The sequence below is a fragment of the Periplaneta americana genome, chromosome 3 (genome assembly GCF_040183065.1).
Source record: "Periplaneta americana isolate PAMFEO1 chromosome 3, P.americana_PAMFEO1_priV1, whole genome shotgun sequence".
In the NCBI taxonomy this organism is placed as follows: domain Eukaryota; kingdom Metazoa; phylum Arthropoda; class Insecta; order Blattodea; family Blattidae; genus Periplaneta; species Periplaneta americana.
Window position 1 is genome coordinate 191,719,809 of NC_091119.1, and position 23,422 is coordinate 191,743,230.

At 35.5% G+C, this 23,422-nt stretch overlaps 1 protein-coding gene across 1 annotated transcript in view; it reads left to right on the forward strand.

Annotated features, from left to right (window-relative positions):
- Sema1a (semaphorin 1a) overlaps positions 1-23,422 on the forward strand; it is a 1,121,749-nt gene that overhangs the window by 481,044 nt on the left and 617,283 nt on the right. Inside the window, exon 3 of the mRNA XM_069822411.1 lies at positions 7,013-7,075. Within this exon, the coding sequence (XP_069678512.1) occupies positions 7,049-7,075 (27 nt within the window). The 5' untranslated portion in view covers positions 7,013-7,048. The remainder of the gene's footprint in view (positions 1-7,012; positions 7,076-23,422) is intronic.

Consider the following 23,422-nt stretch of genomic DNA (forward strand, 5'->3'; position numbering starts at 1 on the left):
TGAACTGGTAATGGAAATTACGGGAAAACGGCTGAACGGATTTTAATAAATGACCCCTCATTTTGAAGCTTGGAACCCAAAGTTTTTCAGAAAAATAGTAGTTTTCAGTGAAATATCAATTTTCCTACATAATTTTCCTATTTTCCAAAATCCATCTGTCGTCAGTTTTGAGAACTAGCTAATTGCATTCAGGAGAAGCGAAGCGAGCATCAAGTCGGCCGTGTTGCGTTTCACAATAAAACAAAACACACACTACAGTAAACAATATTACACGAAGGCCATGATCTGCAAGAATGCTGACATATTTAGAGCTCAAATTAAATTGGTTATTAAAACTTAACTCACTAAAAATAATTTACAGTTTCGATTCTGTGGTGTGTAATTTTCTGGGTACAGCTGTGTATTGGATATTAAAAACTACAAAACTTGAGGTGGTTTTATGACATTATTACTATTAGAAATGAAATATTATGGTAGTTAATGCCGTGATGTGACTATTTTTCATTAATTATACATATTGATGATATGAAAGTGAAACGTTTTGGGGTTATATAAGTAGATGTAGAGAATAACTTAAATTAGATTTTGATTTCTATATTTTACTGAGTGGCGGCTATATAGGACTAGTATATATAGTATATGTTACTGAAAGCTATAAAACTTACGTAAGATAATAATATTATTAAAAATAAAATATTTTTATAATTATTAATCAAGTGGGGTTGGGTCTGTTTCATATATTTAACGGCGGTGTGGTGTAGATATTTATATGCGTGGTTCTGTTCAGTATTGGCTCGAGAGAATCTTTCATTATTACGGAAGCAAATAACTTTCAGAATGCCTGGTATTCTTCATTGAAAATAAATCTGAAAAATGTTTATTTGAACGTCTAATGGACTTAGTTTGCAGCATTTGCTGCACAAGCCACTAGTTATTAATATTTTAATGATTTTGCTGCATCCTAAACCCCGTACTTTAATGTAAAATTTTGTACTAATCAGTTAATGAGGATCAGAGACATAATCTAGAAGGCTGTGTGATGTAGACAGTGGAAGTCCTGAAGGGTTTACCAGTTTCTACTCAATGATTTAATAAGAGATTTAGTCCACACCTGTGGAGTAACGGTTAGCGAGTCTGGCCGCGAAACCAGGTGGCCAGGATTCGATTTCGGTCGGGGCAAGTTACCTGGTTGAGGTTTTTTCCGGGGTTTTCCCTCAACCCAATATGAACTAATGCTGGGTAACTTTCGATGCTTGACCCCGGTCTCATTTTCACCGGCATTATCATCTTCATCACATTTAGATGCTAAATAATCTAAGATGTTAATAAAGCGTCGTAAAATGGCCTACTAAAATAAAATAAATAAAAAAAGCTGAGCTTTTACTCTCCAGATTAAAATTAAATGACTTTGCTGAAACCAGAGACACTTCTTCATTGGTGTACGAGTAAAAAAGAGGAATTTACGCCCAATTGTTTATAAGAGAGTGCCTTAGTATACTGCAGTGATATTCCTGGTTTGATACAAAAGTGTAATGTCCAGTACGAAGTGGATGAATGGAGACTTTTATCGATTCCTCCAAAATAAGTCTGAATGCAGTGATCAGTGCTTTTGCACAATAGGAACAAGTAAGTTATGCTTCGTTACCTGTTGGTCATTCGGTACATCTTAAATAAACGTACGAGAAATTAGAAGGCTTTGACGTTTTACAAAACGAAATACACTATTGATGGTTTCTAAGTCAAATACTGATATCTTGTTTTACAAATTGTCAAAGGCTAATAATTTCGCAACTGGCTCACTTAGTAAGTTGTTTTTTAACTGTTTTTGCACATAAATTTCTTATGGTATTGATAAATCCTATGTCCTGAACCAAGAAAAACACACTATGTAACGGTACTAATGCATTTATGTATGTATATATTCGTAAGTACATATTTCTAAGACGATTTCACGTCAAGAAAAAAGCATTGGTTTCGTGGGCTTGCCTAATACATTGTACAAGCTATGTGGTAGGTTGGCGTTCCTATGGCAACTGGTCATTTGATGGAATAGCCCCATATACTCAATGCTTTTTTCTTAATGTGAAATCCTCTATATGTGCGAATATGTAGCTTATACGTATGTAAATTAATTTATGTGTTTATATATGTATGTATTTGTTTGTGCATAATCACCTATATAGGGCTATTCCATCTGAAATCGACCGAAATATAGAGAAAATTGACCTTGCAATTTTTAAGTACAATGAAACTTTTTCTGTCCGTAGACAACTGTGATACAATGCTTTGTGCAAAGTTTGAGGCATCAGAACTTCATAGTGTTTAAATTAAAAATATTTAAATTTATCGTATTTTCATAAAATTAGCAACTTTAAACTGTTGTGGCTCCGAAATCCTTTCACCCAATGATCAAAATCATATTTTATTTTGATGCTGAGAAATTAAAGTTTATATTGACATATAAACAGATTTTCTTACTTTTTATGGAAATGGAGAAATTTAGATTTTTCCTTATTAAGACGGCTTTGCCACCAAAAAAATATTTTGAAAATATATGGTTAGATTCCGCATTGAAAGTACAAATAAACACATATTTTTACTGGTGCACCGTTGATAAGAAAATATTTAAAATATAAAATAAAGAAAATAAATAGTACGCGCGTGAAGTAACCAGCTGACTGTGAGGCGGGAGATAGCCGAGGGAAGCATGGGCAGTAGACATAAACACGTGATGTTTCGTCTAGTAGCGCATAGCCGTGCTAGCTTTATCACAAGTTTTCATAAACACAGGAGTAAAATGACGCCCAACGCTCGCTTATCTTCATCTCTCGGCCAGTGCGCCGTTCAAGTCCAGGCGTGTGAAAATAATCTATTTAATACCCTCGAAACTTATTGCCATACCACTAAGCAAACAATGCCGAATCCCTCTTAATAATGCAAGGTTTTTTCTCAATATTTTTTACATTTTTACAAATTGGCAAAAAGCCTAAAAGTAAGTCAGATTATCTGTCTCTCTGTATACAATAAAAATAAGGATTATTCTTAACATAACCTACCAAATGTCAGCTTCAAAATGAGCTCCCGTTCAATGTTTTGCAGTAAATGGTTCCAGAGTTCTGAACGCTGAAAGAGGCTTGTTTTTATAAATTACGCTAAATTTGTCGCTCAATAGTATGAAAACCGTTTGACTTTCGATAGTATATTTTTGCAAATGCACTGTCCTCAGCATCTTGTATAAATAGGGAGAAAATTAGAGTATTAAAAAAATGCGAGGTTTTTTACTGATCGATTCATATGGAATAGCCCATACGCGTATGTACCGGTATATATATACACACATACCTATGTGTTACTGCAATGAAATTGTCTTATATGTGTGGATAGATGTATACTTACATCTGTACATATGTACGTAATGTAGTGCTATGTATGTACTGCGCACCTATATATGATGCGATTACGTATGTATGTATGTATGTATGTATGTATGTATGTATGTATGTATGTATGTATGTATGTATGTATGTATGTATGTATGTATGTATGTATGTATGTATTCTTTCCCACGTCGTGGCGTCGTGGTCTAAGACATCCTGTCTAGGGCTCGCGTTACCGAATGCGCATTGGTTCGAGTCCTCATGAGGGAAGCCATTTTCTCACGAAATTTCGGCCAGTGTATGGGACCAGTGCCCACCCAGCATCATGATGCACTTGGGGAGCTACGATAGGTATGGAAATCCGGTTGCGAAAGCCAGCTATAACGGATTGGTGGGGGGGGTCATTGTGCTAAACACATTATACCTACATTCTTGTTGGATGATCGTCCACCTCTGCTTCGGAATGTGGACGTGAAGCTAAGAGCCGACTTGTTGGTCTGGACCCTAAAGGGCTGTAGTGTCACGGATTATTATATATGTATTCTGTTTATGTATGAACGTACGCATGTGTGTATGTATGTGGGCCATGTATGTGTGTACCTTTTTTCAGCACCATGTTCCATTCATTACAAGTGAGAAATAATACTACATGCCTAGGTTTACCTTCAAGTACTTTATCGATTTATATTATATATTGTTATGTTGCTATTCTAGGTTAAGTATGGATTAGTGTAGTTCATCTACGTGTGGAACTTTCAAGATAATATTGTTACTTCTTAGTCTAACTTATTTTCCTATTCCTAACCTATGAAGTACAGGAATCTATTTACATATTCTAGCATTTAAATATTTACAGTATTTACATATTTACTATCTTGTTGATGAGCCTATTTTCAATTAAATTATATCCTCTAACATCTAGCTTATTTACAGAATATAAGTAACCTATTTTCCCCCTCATCACTTAATTCTGACTTTTAACCTCTTTATCTTTCCAAATAACTTATCCTTATATACTTGCCAGCCTACTGTAATTGTTCAAAGTCTATACTATTTGCAAACTTTATAAAATATTTTACATAACTTTTCACTAATTTTGTCTTGTCCACAGGCCACTTCCCACCAAATTTATGTATAGACTGGATTAGTATTCCTCTTTCCTTTCCTAATTTCGTACAGTCATAAATGATATGTATGTATGTATGTATGTATGTATGTATGTATGTATGTATGTATGTATGTATGTATGTACGTACGTAGCCTATCTATGTATGTATGTATGTATGTATAGGGACATCATTTTATTTTTACTTCAATTTTTATTGTACCTGAGTTTTTTAATGTACTTCACTCCCACCCCTTCTACTAACGAAGTTCAACCGTCCTCCACACAGATCCAAGACCGAATATACAGTCATAGTAGCCTTACGCTCATAGTAAACAGTACGTTCCAAAAATATGTTCGCGTTTTCCAGTGACGAAAGAGCTTTCAATATAGAATCATTTTCGCACAGGTACTGGCGTCCATTTGCCTACGTCGTATCTCGGTTTCCCCCACCAGGCTTTATTCGCCAGCTAGTGGCTGGGCTGTCTTTGCTCTTTTCTGAGAACATTAATTTCTGTTAGGAATTGGACGTCTACGTAATTTTATACAACTATTTAAAATAACTTAAATAAAAGGGCTTCGTTAAGTAATTAACTGTCACGTGATTTCCCCTCCTTTCTACGACCCTACGACGTAACCACTTGGACGGACAGTAGATAGTATGTCTGAGTAATTTTATGTTTTCGGATCGGGCAGACGTGAAGATTGAATTTACAGTACGTAAGGTACTCTTTTAAAGAGTAGATACAGAATTATTTGAACATGAGTTACTAGTACGAAGAACGAAACTGGTAATAGGGATTAGGTACAATAGTCTATAGTGTGATAATATGCACATTAGAACTGAAGCCTGTATCGAAATGAACGGCCACCATTAAAAAAAATTGTGTTTAAATATCCATATTATGATTATTTTTCAATTTAACTTCATTCTCTATATTGTACGCTAATGTGCTGTAGACAGTATAATACACACTGCATAATGAATACGTCCACATGGACAGCTCAGTTCGTGAGTAAAAATACTCATTGTTAATACTGTACTGTATTTTGATTAAACAAAAAAACCTAATGAAAATGATTAAACTCAAAAGCGTAATATTTCCTAGTTTACGTAAATGGATGAACTACTTTTCTTCCATCCTATATCTAGTAAAGTGATTTGTTTGTATATTACCCCAGTATCATCGAACTCCAGTCGTGGAAGTGGCTAGCAAACGGCGTTCATCCAGAGGTATAGGCAAGTTAATATTAAAAATGTTAGTAAAAATAAAATGATGTCCCTGTATGTATGTATGTATGTATGTATGTATGTATGTATGTATGTATGTATGTATGTATGTATGTATGTATGTATGTATTACGTATGTATTATGTATGTATGTATTACGTATGTATTATGTATGTATGTATTTATGTATGTATGTATGTATTTATGTATGTATGTATTATGTATGTATGTATTATGTATGTATGTATTATGTATGTATGTATTATGTATGTATGTATTTATTTATGTATTATGTATGTATGTATTTATGTATGTATTATGTATGTATGTATGTATTTATGCATGTATTATGTATGTATGTATGTATTTTTGTATGTGTGTATGTATTATGTATGTATGTATTTATGTATGTATGTATGTATTTATGTATGTATTATGTATGTATTATGTATGTATGTATTTATGTATGTATTATGTATGTATGTATTTATGTATGTATGTATGTATGTATGTATTTTTGTATGTATGTATTATGTATGTATGTATTATGTATGTATGTATTATGTATGTATTTATGTATGTATGTATTTATGTATGTATGTATGTATTAATGTATTATGTATGTATGTATTATGTATGTATGTATTTATGTATGTATGTATTTTTTTTTAAATTTAGTACACATAATCAGCATGCTCCGTTACTCGTGGGTAACACTACATACCTATCTAAACATTTAACTAAAAATCATTATTAAATACTTAGTCTAGCCTAACACGTCCTTTCGTTATCTATACCTGATTTAGTTTCTCAAAGTCTATTGAATTTACAAATTGTATAAAACTGTTTCTATAGTTATTTATTAATCTATTTTTCGAAACTGGCCAGTTTTCCCGTTTTAGAACACTATTCACTAGTTTCTCTCTTTCACTCGCTATCACTTGGCATTCGTAGAGGATGTGGTCCACAGTCTGGTTCCCTCCGTTGCAAGGGCACATTGGAGAATCTACTAATGTATGTATGTATGTATGTATGTATGTATGTATGTATGTATGTATGTATGTATGTATGTATGTATGTATGTATGTATGTATGTATGTATGTATGTATGTATGTATGTATGTATGTATTGATTTGTTTCAGAATTCTTACTTTTAAGTAAACCGTATTTTCTTGTGTTTCAAGCTGATTGCATTCAAAGCGCACTGCTTGCTTGTATCGCAGTTGAGCGAGGTGCTAGGCTAGTGTATCACGTGCCCCTATCTCTCGCTAATTACCCGTGTTCTGATTCCTCCACAGAGGCTGACGTGGTTCTCGCCCGAGGATGACGTCAAGATGTGCATCGTAAAAGGGAAAGACGAGGTAAGAGAGATCCGCCATGTTAATATATACTTGATAGCAGGGAGGCTTCTTTTGTGCCCCGCTATCTGCATACACTTCGCCGTGTCACCTGGCCTAGCGCCAGGCGAGGTCGTTAAACACGGCGTCATGAATACCGGCGTTAGCATAACATGCACAAATATAATTCTTGCACCGAACTTTCTACTTTGCTAGATTATTACTCTAAAACAGATATAAAGTAGTTGGAACGATTCCAACACCAAGAAAGAAGAGCCACAACAGTTTTACTTCCCCTGTTATCCCAGGCTTGCGTTTCTAATAATGTTTTCGTTTACAATTATATAGGGATTCGTAGTTTCCACCCTTTCCTTCGAATGATATCTCTTTACGAATGCCACTAGGATTTTGATGACCTATAAATCATGAAAAAATGACCTAAAAGCAATGCATTTATGAACCAAAAATCCTTCAAAAATTCCCTTAAACATGCCCTAAAAATTGATCTTACTTAATTGGCTCAGTAGGAATATTAATATTCAGATTAGTAATTAATTTAATTCTAGTACCAACGTTCAAGTATATTTAATTTTCGTAATTTTTCTAAGTGGTACACTTTAATTAATTGTTTTACTTTATATAGTTCCATGTCAGGGAGATGCATTGTCACCTCTACTTTTTAACTTCGCTCTAGAATATGCCATTAGGAAAGTTCAGGATAACGCAGAGGGTTTGGAATTGAACGGGTTACATCAGCTTCTTGTCTATGCACATGACGTGAATATGTTAGGAGAAAATCCACAAACGATTAGGGAAAACACGGAAATTCTACTTGAAGCAAGTAAAATGGTAGGGTTGGAAGTAAATCCCGAAAAGACTAAGTATATGATTATGTCTCGTGACCAAAATATTGTACGAAATTAAATATAAAAATTGGGGATTTATCCTTCCAAGGGGTGGAAAAATTCAAATATCTTGGAGCAACAGTAACAAATATAAATGACACTCGGGAGGAAATTAAACACAGAATAAATATGGGAAATGTCTGTTATTATTCGGTTCAGAAGCTTTTATCACCTAGTCTGCTGTCAAAAAATCTGAAAGTTAGAATTTATAAAACAGTTATATTATCGGTTGTTCTTTATGGTTGTGAAACTTGGACTCTCACTCTGAGAGAGGAACATAGGTTAAGGGTGTTTGAGAATAAGGTGCTTAGGAAAATATTTGGGGCTAAGCGGGATGAAGTTACAGGAGAATGGAGAAAGTTACACAACGCAGAACTGCACGCATTGTATTCTTCACCTGACATAATTAGAAACATTAAATCCAGACGTTTGAGATGAGCAGGGCATATAGCACGTATGGGCGAATCCAGAAATGCATATAGAGTGTTAGTTGGGAGACCGGAGGGAAAAAGACCTTTGGGGAGGCTGAGACGTAGAAGGGAGGATAATATTAAAATGGATTTGAGGGAGGTGGGATATGATGATAGAGACTGGATTAATCTTGCACAGGATAGGGACCGATGGCGGGCTTGTGTGAGGGCGGCAATGAACTTTCGGGTTCCTTAAATGCATTTGTAAGTAAGTAAGTATAGATCATGAAAAAATGTCCTAAAACAATGCATTTATGAACTAAAAATCTTTCAAAAATTCCCTTAAACATGCCCTAAAAATTGATCTTACTTAATTGGCTCAGTAGGAATATTAATATTTAGACTAGTAATTAAATTAAATTCTACTACCAACATTCAAGTTTATTTAATTTTCATAACTTTTCTAAGTAGTACACTTTAATTAATTATTTTACTTGATGTAGTTCCACGTAGTCCACCACAAGGCCACTCTTATCCGGAACTAGCAGGTATAGAAGAGTCTATATTGAAGGGGTGGTTGGTCTAATCTATTACATGGGGGTGTACTACGTTAAAATGACAATATTTGTGTAGAAAAACGATTAAAATATACAAAATAATGGGTATTAATGGACAAAATATGTAGAGAAAATATCAGAGAAAATAAATAATATTTCACATTAATAATGGGGATTTATGGCCAAGATTAAATTAAAATACCCCAAAAAATGACCGAATAAAACAAAAAATGCTGTTATGAATTGTAAAAGGAAAAAAATTGAAAAAAAAATGTCCTAACAAATATGTTTTAAAACACTCAGTTTACCACATAAAATATAAATACTAAAGCTGCAATGTTTCGAGATTACTAGAAGAAAGATGCAATTTCATCAAAATCCTAGCCCTAGCCATCAGTCTTACTGATAGTGCTACTATGCAAATACAATCACTGCCACTAATAACATGGCAATCGCCATCAAATACTACTACTGCCTTTATATCTATCACGCGTATTGCTGATACTACTACTCGTATTTATAAATATCACCATTGCAAAAATATCTACCAAAATACAACTATTAACATTGTAATATCACATTCTAACTCACAGTACAGTTGTCACTAGTGATCTGCTGATTTTACTATAGTTACCATTACTACTTCCATTACAATACTTCCTAAGGGGTATTGATACAAAAGCGGCAATCAATAAGTTCCCGGACTGCCCTGAATGTTGTCAACACACCTAACATAGGAAACGGAGTAGTTATCTAGAACCGGGAAAACACCTGGAATCTATACTAAATGCATCACTCGAATGGCAGAGAAGAAGTCTAGCCATAAGTCGTATATGGAGAGATTCCAGGAAAAATCGCAATAGGTCCTTGACATATTTGCACGAAATCACGTGTAGAAGCTCAGTTCTTAAAGACAATCTGACACTGTTTGATATACTGACTTAACAGGCATGGAAGCAATCATCTTCAACGATACGCGCGTGTATGTTTAACGGTACATTAAAATGAGAAGTACAGTTCGGAAATGTAGACTATTGAGTGCACCCTTGTGTAGTATACTTAGCATTTGGACCTTCGTTATATACAGGGTGATTCAGGACCTCTGCAACTCTGGAGATCGATAGATCTCGCAATGAGGATCAATTTCGTTAAACAACCCATGTTTCCGATGCCTTGTTTAGGAGTTAAGCGACGTCGAGAAAATGACAGGTTTTAGTGACATTAACAATAAGAAATGAATTATTTTTCAAGTCTTCTAGTTTGCTGACAAGCTACAGATGTCAAAATTGTCTACCCCAAACCTGATTACATTCATTACACCGTCAAAGCAGTGGTTATCGGCGTGTGTCGAATTTGATCAAAAGCAGGTAATACTCGCATAGTCGGTTCCTCTCTGGTGTCAATTCGAATGGTGTATTACTTCACATGTCCTAAAAGAAAAGATTAAGGGCGTGAAGTCGGGTGATCACGCTGGCCACGCAACAGGTCCGACTCTCCCTATCCATTGCTCCCCATAGATGTTGTTCAGATGTACTCATACGACCAGATTGAAGTGCATTAGGACGTTAAGTTGAATCACATGTTCCTTCACATCGTGAAGGGTACCTACATCTCCATAAGCAGCGGAACCGTGTTCCGAAAAGCGCTCTATTCAAACTGGTCAGTAAAATGACAGGACACTTGTAACCTGTCCGCAAGAGTACTTAATTAATTAATTTATTTATTTATTTATTTATTTATTTATTTATTCATTTCTAGTAAGTTTGAAATGAATACATGTTAATACAATGTAAGATAAACTAGCCCACTCCTGAATGAGTAAGACTCGTGCTCTGGAGGGGATTGCAATACAAACAAAAATAAAATTAAAATTGAGAGTGAACACAGATTAAAAAGTGTTTAATATATTTAAAACCAAACTATAAATACAATACAAATGTTGTATATTTTGTTTATTAATTTGGAGAGGATTCGTGGTTAAAATAATATCAGAATAAAATTTGTTTAATAATCTGGGTCCTTGACTCAAGCTATGATAAAAAGCTGCATTGGTTTTACATTTTGGTCCAGAAAAACGCAGAGAATTAATATTTTTAGTTCTATATTTATGTATATACATTTCAAAATTATTCAAATTTTTGTGAAAATATTTAAATAAAATAATAAATTTGTTTAATGTCGAAAACTTTGAAGTGTTTAAACAACAATTCAGTAAAGTAATCTTGAAGAAATAAATAATTAATTTCATAATTAACTGTAAATGTCACTAAAACCTGCATTTTTTTCGATGTCGCGTAGCTCCTACGGTTGTTTTAAGAAAAATGATCCTCTTTGCGAGATCTATCGATCCCCAGAGTTTGTTGCAGATGTTCTGAATCATCCTGTATAATAACGAAAGCAGTTACTATAGAGACGAGTATGTTGATAAAGTGTTGTGGTCCATGTTTGGTGTTAAAAATTTAGCTTATTCAATATTTTAATAAAACTGAGTACCGATCCGTAATAAAGCAAAGGTTTGTCCGGCAAGTAAATTTATACGAAAATGGTGATTGTTGAGAACTTTATATCAAACAAATTATAAAGAAGTGATGATGAATGAAATATTGATGGTAATAATTTACTATCTCCGTGCACTGTTTGGTACATAGTTAACGTTTGTGTGTTTATTAACATTAACATCTTTCTCACCACTGCACTGCTGTTCCTTCAATTAACGTGATTTATAGTTGCGAATAAAACCAGCCTGCAGGGACCGGAGCTAATAGTGGCGAGGATGGAATAACCATCGCAATGACCGCTCAACCCTTCTGCTTATAACGAGATTAACAACCTAACCAACAGCTCTCACCTTCAGCTGCGTCCGTATTTCTTTACACAATTCCTCAGGCAATATTGACTACACTGCAAACACAATGTCTTGGCGTCTGGCATTTCAAGTAGCGTAACGTGAGTTTTGGACAAAGGCTTTCCTGCAAGGTCCTGATTTGTCGTTACGTGAAAAATATGCTCAAAAAGTCATTTAACATAAATATAGAACATATAAGATTAATTCAAAATTACTTATATAAATCCCACAAGTGTAGCTGCCCTTCAGTAAGGTTTGCCAAAAGAGACAGCATACTAAACAAATAAAATAAAAATAAACATTTGCGGTATCACTATTTACGATTTTTATTTTCAAATGGAAGCTACCCTTGGGAAAGTATTTTTCATTAATAATTATTAGTAATCAAATAGAATATAAGGAAATTTAGGTGTACATGTTATTACATAAAATCTGAACAGAATATTTCATTACGTCTATAGCAATAATTTTCAACAATTTTAAAGGAATTCCAAAAGACTTAAAACACTCAACTGAGAATTTTGGAATTGTTCCCCTTGCTCCGAACAATAGGCCAAATACTTCAATCTGTCCTCGTATATGATAATAATCTCTAAAGTATGGAATTGTAGGGACATAGATGGTCTTCTTTTCTTCATGTACTGCTACAGGTTGTTGAACTGCAGTTTCAAAGCCCATGGTGGGATCGATGATAATTTCTCTGTCATTTCTTCTATCAATGGCAATGATGTCAACTCGCCGAGAACTTCCATCTTTTGCAAGGCAGTGGACTTCTTGGTGAACCTCGTAGAAGGAAGACTTTTATCAATAAGTTCTCGTATTGCAAGGTGTCTAGTATTCCGGATGAGAGTTTCATGTTGGCAGAATCCCAGGATGTGGGGTAAGGTTTCTATCTCAGTACAATGTCTGCACTGGGAGCCATCCTGAGACCGACCTGCCATGGCACGCACGTTTGATACTTGTTCTATCATTTTAATTGCCTCCTTCCACTCGGATACAGAGATACCATCCCTTGTTTTTATCCAACTTTTATGTTATCAATTTCTGAATGGATAAACACACTGAAAATGTCTTGTAACATCACGGCGATTCGAGCATTCAGATGACGTAACATAAACAGCTGCCGTCATTCTGACTGTTGCGAGATTGAAACTCTTGGTCATGTGTTAGGTTATTACCGTAAACGAGAACTTTGGCATCTGCTTTGCGAGATCTGAAATGGCAAGTACACAAAGAGATACAATGCACCTGTCCAACTGGATCCATCAATCCATCAGAAGAGTTGGCATTATAGACATCAATCGCAAGAGAAATCAGGCTGTTGTTTTAGGTCCCACAGTGAAAAGTACAGTCGAGTTCAATATTCCAACACAAATAACGTGATTGGTGTAGGCAAATTGTTATTTATCTCCCTATTTGTTTGTGTATTTTTTTTCTGAACTTGTGAAGGTTTTCGTTCATAATCAATACTTCAATTGCTATTTATCACCTCATTCTGTACTTTTCACTCGATTAACATTATAAGCATAAAAAAATTTACCCAAATTGAGTTATTACGATTTTTTCTTGGTTTTTCTCCTCAAAAAGCTCACATTATATTGCAGAAAACATTTAAGTTCTATTAATATAGGGCTTTTTAAAAGATAAATATCTTGAAATCCTATTCGCTTTGTTTAAGGTTAATCGTTTTTTAAATTAAAATGTATTGGATATACAATTTGTAGTAGTGCTAGTTCGATTAATTTAAATATGTATCAGTGAAACTTACAGCACAGTCCACATAGGCCAGTTTCTATCTAATGCTTTTTCAATTCACTTCGGGCTAAAGCAAGGAGATGCACTATCACCTTTACGTTTTAACTTTGCTCTAGAGTATGCCATTAGGAAACTCCAGGATAACAGACAGGGTTTCTTATCTATGCGGATGACGTGAATATGTTAGGAGAAAATCCACAAACGATTAGCGAAAACACGGCAATTTTACTTGAAGCAAGTAAAGCGGTAGATTTGGAAGTAAATCCAGAAAAGACAAAGTACATGATTATGTCTCGTGACCAGAATATTGTACGAAATGAAAACAAAAATTGCAGATTTATCCTTCGAAGAGGTGGAGAAATTCAAATATCTTGGAGCAACAGTAACAAAATATAAATAACACTCGGGAAGAAAGTAAACGCAGAATAAATATGGGAAATGCGTGTTATTATTCGGTTGAGAAGCTTTTATCATCCAGTCTGCTGTCAAAAAATCTTAAAGTTAGAATTTATAAAACAGTTATATTACCTGTTGTTCTATATGGTTGTGAAACTTGGACTCTCACTTTGAGGGAGGAACATAGGTTAAGGGTGTTTGAGAATAAGGTGCTTAGGAAAATATTTATGGCTAAGAGGGCTGAAGTTAAAGAAGAATGAAGAAAGTTACACAACACAGAACTGTACGCATTGTATAATTCACCTGGCATAATTAGGAACATTAAATCCAGAAGTTTGAGGTTGGCAGTGCATGTAGCACGTATGGGCGAATCCAGAAATGCATATAGAGTGTTAGTTGGGAGGCCGGAGGGAAAAAGGCCTTTGGGGTGGCCGAGACGTAGATGGGAAGATAATATTAAAATGAATTTGAGGGAGGTGGGATATGATGATAGAGACTGGATTGATCTTGCTCAGGATAGGGACCAATGGCGGGCTTATGTGAGGGCGACAATGAACCTCTGGGTTCCTTAAAAGCCATTAAGTAAGTAAGTTAGTAAGTAAGTAAGTGTTGTTACTTACGAGCCGTTTGATTTTATTATTATTATTATTATTATTATTATTATTATTATTATTATCATTATTATTAAAAAAATTATCTTTCGAAGAGGTGGAGAAATTCAAATACCTGCGAGCAACAGTAATAAATATAAATGATACTCGGGAGGAAATTAAACACAGAATAAATATGGGAAATGCCTGTTATTATTCGGTTGAGAAGCTTTTATTGTCCATTCTACTGTCAAAAAATCTTAAAAGTTAGAATTTATAAAACAGTAATATTACCGGTTGTTCTATATGGTTGTGAACTTTAACTCTCACTTTGAAGGAGGAACATAGGTTAAGGGCGTTTGAGAATAAGGTGCTTAGGAAAATATTTGTGGCTAAGAGGGATGAAGTTACAGGAGAATGGAGAAAGTTACACAACACAGAACTGCCCGCATTGTATTCTTCACCTGACATAATTAGGAACACTAAATCCAGACGTTTGAGATGGGCAGGGCATGTAGCACGTATGGGCGAATCTAGAAATGCATGTTGAATGTTAGTTGGGTGGCCGGAGGGAAAAGGCCTTTGGGGAGGCCGAGACGTAGATGGGAAGATAGTATTAAAATGGATTTGAGGGAGGTGGGATATGATGATAAAGACTGGATTGATCTTGCTCAGGATAGGGACCAATGGCGGGCTTATGTGAGGGCGGCAATGAACCTCAGGGTTCCTTAAAAGCCAGTAAGTAAGTAAGTAAGTAAGTAGGTAAGTAAGTAAGTAAATAAGTAAGTAAATAAGTAAGTAAGTGTTGTTACTTACGAGCCGTTTGATTTATTATTATTATTATTATTATTATTATTATTATTATTATTATTATTATTATATCATCATAATCATCATCATCAGCAGCATCATCATCATCAGCATCTATCCTGCTCTCACGATAAGATTCACAACTTCGTCCATTCGTCCATGTCTCTAATTATAATTCTGCACAGCGAATCTCTCCACTGTTTATTCTCTATTATGAGAGCGTTGCCAGACGGTCCGTGCGCCAGGTGCCGAGTGAAGTGATCACGATGAGGAATTACCCCTATCCCCTCTTCCCCTCCTTTTTTTCGTAATTTCATTTCTCTTTATTTTTCTTTCGACGGGTGTTGAAGGCGAGGGGTTAAATGTTTTAAGGTAATAATGGAATGAGATTTACCAAGTTTGCACAAACTCTGTTGTCTTCTCCAAAGTGGTCTATAAGCAATTGCCTTCAGGGGGTGCGGGAAATGTAATAAATCGGGAACAGAAAGTTCTTTTTTTTTTCTGGTGGCACTGTACGTGGGGTTTTAATTGCAAACCCCTTTCTCCAGTTTCAACAAATCGGAAATAAAACTTACTTTAGTAGTGTTTATTGTTTTAGTAAATTTGTTGATCCATTCTTTCGTTGTTTTCTACACAAGGCCAAGTCTTTCACTGCCAAACCAGCATTACCCCATCTCTCTCTTACTCCTTCCTCTTTGTCTCCATATATGATCCATATTAGTATATTATGCAACGAGCCTAATAGCCTGGTAGTAATTAAGACGCGAGTATGTTTGTTTGTGAAACGAGGGCAAGCGAGTTTCATAATTTTCATACGAGCGTCTTAATTACCATTATAGGCAAGTTTTATACGACTTTTTATGCTCGACCATATTTCTAACTTGAAATTATTCAGAAGTATTCATGTTATGGTTATGTAACTGAGGAGCGGAAGTGACCTAAATTGTGAGATGTGCGCAGACGCGAAAGTATTGATTTTTTCCGGGAAACGAATGTTGACGACCTTGATATAATCTAGACAGTAAGATAAACATTAATCTTGATATAACCTTGAAATTGAATTCGACATTGAAAAACGAGATGATAAATTGAATTTATTTGAATATTATTTACAATTAACGCTAATTATTATAGTAACAGAACATAATCTTCTGCGACAGTATTGGATTTCCAGCCTCCGTGACGTTTCGCTAGTTGTCTTTCGATTGCATATCCGAGAATAATCGAAAACCTGAACTTTAATGAATAGGTGTACTTTAATGACATGCATTAAAGGACTGCTACCAGGTGTATAATTACTACATTTCGGCATGGTCGAGCATGAAATATCTTAATGTTGTCTATAATCTGATATCTTCTTCTGCCTCGAACTTTTCTTCCAGTGCATCCTTCAGTAGGCAGTTTCTTCTCGGCCAGCGATCCAACCAATTTCTTTTTCTCTTACTGATCAGTTTCAGCAGTCCACACGTATGGAGCACGTCTGACCGCGAAACCAGGTGGCCCGGGTTCGATTGCCGGTTGGGGCAAGTTACCTGGTTGAGGTTTTTCCGGGGTTTTCCTTCAACCCAATATGAACAGATGCTGGGTAACTATCGCTGCTGGACCCCGGACTCATTTCACTGACATCTAATTCAGACGCTAAATAACCTAAGATGTTGATAAAGCGTTGTAAAATAACCTACTAAAAGAGTTTCATCATTTTTATTTCTCCATTCACTGTTTCTAGTACAGCTTTATTTCTTATTCTGTCTGTCCATTTCACACTCTTCGTTCTTCATCATATCCACTTTTCAAATGCATCAAGTCGTTTCTCTTCACTTCGTCACAATGTCTACGTTTCTGCTCCATACAATGCCACACTCCACACAAAGTACTTCACTAGTTTCTTCCTTAGTTATTTTTTCGAAGATGTACAGAAGATGCTCCTTTTTCTATTACAGGGTTGTTTCCGATCTCTGATAACGAATTTGAATGACGTGATGTGCGTCAGGAATCACACCGACAGCTGAATTGCGGCGAGAGGCGACAGACCAGTAGTGAGTGATTTCATTATCAGAGTGCACGGTGTATCACAGCAGCAATGCCCAAGAAAATCGAGCCTTTTTGGGAGGGTTACATAACAACTCTTTCCGATGCCAAGTACAGTATCGTGAAAATCATAGGAGCCTAACAAAACACGTGGTTTCGTTATTTCCAAGAAAGGCATCTTGTGTGTACCTAATAAGACTGGCAAAGCTCGGATGGGATTAATTCCAGAGTGGAAAAAGCAAGAAAATCCACCCGCCGTCACAAGTCGTCTCACCCCACGAGGTGATACAAATTAATTCCATTCGAGCTTTACCAATCTTATTAAGTACACAGAAGATGTCTTTCTTGGAAATAACGAAACCTCGCTTATTGCAGGCTTCTTTTATTTTCACTTAACTGTACTTGGCATCGGTATGGGTTGTTATGTACTCCTCCCAATTTCTGCTGTGAGTTGCCGTGCACTCTGACTATGAGATCACTCACTACTGGTCTGTCACCTCGCGCCATAGTGTGACTCTTGACGCACATGACGTCATTCAAATTCGTTATCAGAGATCGGAAACAATCCTGTAAAAGCTTCCTTTGCCACTGCTATCCTCCTTTTGACTTCCCAGCAGCAGCTCATGTTAGTAGCCTATTTACAGTACACCCCATGTTATTTATAAGCTTCTACTTGTTCTGAATAAACCATAATAATTCAAAGCCTGGAACAGGCGAACAACTTCTGGAATCTTGTCTAGATCGGTCTTATTGAACAAGACGTGTCTTTTGCAGGCTCCTATGATTTTCACATAACTGTATATTTGTTTTATGTGTTTACATATTTTCGTGAAAACTAGCATCATGCAAATACAGTAATAACAGGTTACCACAAGAAAAACTTATTGCCACCACTTTGTGTAGACTGGCTAAAATCAAAGCCTGACATAGCAATTAGGTGAAAGGACAAAAAAAAATACAATTGGAGGCAGCTAATCCTTGTGGGAGAGAGTTAGTTTCGTGTTGGGTCTTACAAATCAGTAAGCGAGAGAATTCCTGTTGTGATAACCGTGTGATTGGGATGGATGTTTCTCGATTTCAAACACAACATCGAGTGTTTGTTCTTCATGCATTCACTAATTCTGCCTGACAAGGGCGAAGATTGTTTGCGAGACAATTTTCCAGGTGTCAAAGTTCTTTGTCGTCCAACAGCGCATAATCTAGTTAGAAAATTGTGAGAGAATGGAAGTGTAGGAGACAAAAAGACATAAGTAGACGAGACATGTATTGACCCATGACGTTCTAACGATATAACACTTCTTTTAGAATGAAGCTGTGCATTTTATTTTCGTTTTTATTGTTGTAACAAATACCGGTAATGGTGAGTGACTGTCTTGATGTTCTTTTGCGTCCATCGTAGCGGTAAAAGACAGTAAAAAGAATTATTATTGTCATAGTGAAAGTTGGTGGCTTCAAAATTTAACGTTCAAAATATATTTCTCATATTTTTAACTGGGACATGTTAGGCCGGGTGCACACAGAATCAGACGCGGCGCGACGGTCGCGAGGAGACACAAGGAGACACGAAGAGACAACTTCGAATGACTGCTAGAAGTTCGTCGCGAGGAGACAGTCTGATAGCTGCAGTGTACTGCGCATGCGTTAGTAGTGGCTATGATTGCACGCTTTCCTTATCTATAAAAAATACTATTGTTGTGTAGTGCACATTATTCATAATGGAGCTCGATGCGGATAAATTAGTTGATTTAGTACAGGAAAGATACGTTCTGTACAATTTTTGAAACAATATCACGACAATAATGTGGTTTCTAAAAATATGTGAAACATTGCAAATGAGATGAAAGCACCAGGTGAATAATAATTTATAATAATAACACTGCGTAACAAATGTTAACATTTTTTTTTTTTTTTTTGCGCTAGGCATGTGATATATGTTTTCTATATAATTTGAGCCTCCTGAATACGAATAAGACAATAAAAACAGTTGTTGATTACGGTTTTTGAGAAATGTTGGAATTTATATTTATTCAAAATATTGTTTTATATAATGACAATAAGGCTAAATATTCACTGTTCAGAAGATTACAGCTTTCTTTTTCTGCATTTTCTTTTACACTGGGCATCAGGTACATCACGAGCTAAAGTCCAACAATAGTCTGCTAGCATATTGGTACTCCATTGTCCTTGGTATCTTTTTTCCATAGTTGAAATTTCTTGATGGAAGCGCTCATCATGCTCATCACTGAAATCGCACAATTCTCGGGGGAAAAAAAAGTCAAGATGTGAGTGAAGGAAGTGAATTTTCAGGGAAATTTTACAACCCCTAGTTTAATACGCCAACAGTAAATTTTTCACTAGTTCTTCATAGTTATCACTTCTACAGTTATCCAGAAAATTAATTCAACCTCCTTGAATGCTATCCAGACGGCTGTCTCTTTTCCTTCCTGCAAAGATTCGAAGTGATTGTCCTTCATTATTTCTCTAATTTGTGGTCCATTGAGAACTCCCTCCTTTATTTTTGAATCACTAATAGCAGGAAATGTTAAGGAATGCTCCGAGTCCTCATGGGGGAAGAAATTTTCTCATGAAATTTCGGCCAGTGTATGGGACCGGTGCCCACCTAGCATCGTGATGCACTTGGGAAGCTACGATAGGTAGCGAAAATCGGTTGCGAAAGCCAGATATAACGACTGGGGGATTCATCGTGCTAACCACACGATACCTCCATTCTAGTTGGATGATCGTCCACCTCTGTTTTGGCATGTGGACGTGAGGCCCAGCAGCCGGCTGGTCGGTCTGGGCTGCTCTTCACGGGGTGTAGCGCCACGGATTATTATTAGCAGGAAATTTTTCCTGGATATTTTTAAATGTTTCAGTTTTATAATTTATCCCTTTAACAAAATTCTTCATTAACTCTAACTTATTGTGCAAAAGGGGTAAAATTACTTCGCTTTGAGGTATAAGGGGTTGATGTATAATATTTTTCTTCCTTGGCTCTAGTGATTGTCGTTTTATTTTATAATGCTTATCTCGAGCGCGAGTCCACACCTGTGGAGTAACGGTCAGCGCGTCTGGCCGCGAAACCAGGTGGCCCGGGTTCGAATCCCGGTCGGGGCAAGTTACCTGGTTGAGGCTTTTTCCGGGGGTTTCCCTCAACTCAATACGAGCAAATGCTGAGTAACTTTCGGTGCTGGACCCCGGATTCATTTCATCGGCATTATCGCCTTCATTTCATTCACACGCTAAATAACCTAGATGTTGAAAAAGCGTCGTAAAATAACCCAGTAAAATAAAAATAAAATATCTCGAGCGCGACTGTCCAATTCGTACAGAAAGCAGCAAAATTTTGTGTACCCTAATTGCATTCCAAAAAGCAATGCTACAACCTTCAAATCCGCACATATAAACCATTCGTACTTTGAATATTATCATTAAAGCACACTTTAAAGAAATACACGTCTTACACAGAATAGTAACACCACAAAAATATCCTGGTAAACTGAAACGTTTTCATACGGCGAACCTGTTTCTTCCCCTCCAAATGGAACCGAAAAGGGCAATAAAACAATTTCCGCTTCTAGAAGTGGTTTTAATAAGAAAGAAGTGCGCACAAACGTGCAATTTAGTTTGGTATGAGTTACTTTTCTTTACTATATTCCATTAGTGACTTCGTTCTATTCACACATTTACTAAAATGATATTTTGGACACACTTCGTAGCACAGTTTGCACACGCATTCGGGGGAAGGTTCGTGGTACTCTGATCTTCTGCACAGTTTGTGGTGAACTGCTAGCCTTGTTATGGCGCTTCGTAACTTGTTGTTCGGTGGTTTTGACATGGTGATATATTGCAAAATATAAACTACAGTAATGTAATTAAAGCTCACCGTGAAAGAAATGCACATCTCAAGTAAAATCAGGTAAACTCAAGTGAATTTATACCGCGAACCTGTTTCACTCCCTCGAAATAGACTCGTAGAAGGACAATAAAATAATTTCCCTTTCTACAAGTGCTTCTAACATGGTGCCCTACTTATACTAATATTGTTTTCACATAATGGGTCTTCACATTTGTAAAACAAAATAGTTACGCACGAAATACGGTGATTTTTAAAATAAAATGCATAGAAAATTAATTATATTGTGCATCTCGAAAACCCGAAGTGATGGAACATTTTGCTTGTTATTTATTAATTCAGGAGGTCGAAATTAGTAAGAATTTGTTAGTTTTATGTCTGGCGCAAAATGACTGTTGACCAGTGTAATTTGTAGTAAGTCTAATTCTCTGCTCTATACTATCATCATTATTGATTTAATATATTATTTTTCTTTATTGTGAGTCGTGAAGTAGTCATAAACATAAAAAAAGACGTTTGTGCAGTACATTTTAATTTTAAGACTCTTTCAATCGCATAGATTTTTAGGAGCTTGCGTTCTTAGGAAATAATAAGCAAATACAATAGAATTTTTCATATAGACAGCCCTCTATTATTGACGCCATTTTCTAGCCTAGGCCAGTTTTCCAAACCCACACAGCCAGCAAATCAGTTGTCGCGAGCAGACAGTTTTAAGCTGTCGCGAGGCGTTGTAAAGCAAAACGTAGCGTCGCGCCGCGCCGTGTCGCGTCGCGTCTGATTCTGTGTGCACCCGGCCTTAGGCAATTCGTCATTGAAGGTTTGCCTGTTATGTCAGTCGTTGATCCGAAGTTTCCGAGTTTAAACTCGGCTGTGGACAATGGATTTTTAAAGTGTAATAAAACCCTTGATATAGCTTCTTCCAGGAAAGAGGGAAGTGAAGGCTGTTTTTTCTTTTACATGTTGAAGGCAATGTTCTGTGTAGTGTTTTAAATGTTTAACAATAAGTATAATTTTAATTCGTCTGCTATTTCATAATTTCTCTTTTAATCAAAGAGACTATATTATTATTACAAAAAAGAACCATTAGAATAATAGTTGGGGCAAAGGCTAAAGAATCATTTATTAAAAAAAAATTAGAGATTATGATCTTAACAAATCAGTACATATAGTCTTTAATAAATTTCCTTTTATGTAATAAAGAAAATTTTCCAACTAATTCAGCCAAACATAGTATAAATACCCGCAGAATAAATGATTTTCATACGCCATCATTAAATTTATCATGCTATCAAAGGGGAGTACGTTACATGGCGATAAAAATGTTCAATAGTCTTCCTGAAGACATTAAGAATCATAGCCAAAACCCTGCATTATTTAAGATAAAACTAAAAAAATTACTTAATATCTCACACTTTCTCTTCTGTAGATGAATTCTTGGCATTTCACAGTACTGTGTAAATATTTTAATACTATTAAATGGTAAACATTGTATAAAATATTATTGTCATTAAGGTATTAATTCTGTAAATATGTCATATTTGAATTTTATATGTTTAACGTAAGAATTGGACATGTTCTTTATTCTATCCTAAAAAGCAAATGTAAAAATATTATGGAACGAATCTATCTATTTACTATAGTTAGCATTTCTCCTTAAAAATCTGATTTATAGAACTGTTAAACGATGTTATTCTTGGCGTCTTACAGTCCAAATTTCACTGCCATAGCTGAAGGATTGATCTTACTGAAATGTTGTATAAATTGAGTCTTGTATGTTTTTAGGCTCTTGTGACAGAAAAAAAAACTTATTTATTATCAGTTACTGTAATTTTGCATTTGTTATAAGGTTTTTTAAAAGTAAAATATTCCTTTAATTTCTCATATTTTCTGTATTTTTACACAATCCCAAACATTCTTAAAAATGTTGTAAAAAATTAATTTTATGTTTAAAAGCCTCTTAAGTATAATACTGCAGTTTTTAATCAGCGATAAGGTGCGAAATTCAGTATAAAATGAGAAATGTATGCCATTATGCGACATAAGAGCGAAATTACATTTTATGACATTTTTGTGTTTTTTTTTTAATAAAATATCAATCTAGGTCCCGCCATATAAAAGTTCTTACATTTTTTTCTTTCAAATAGTTGGTCACTCCTCCATGTTAGCTTTTACAGTATGAAGATCACAGGAATTGACCTACCTGATACCCTTTTTGTTGT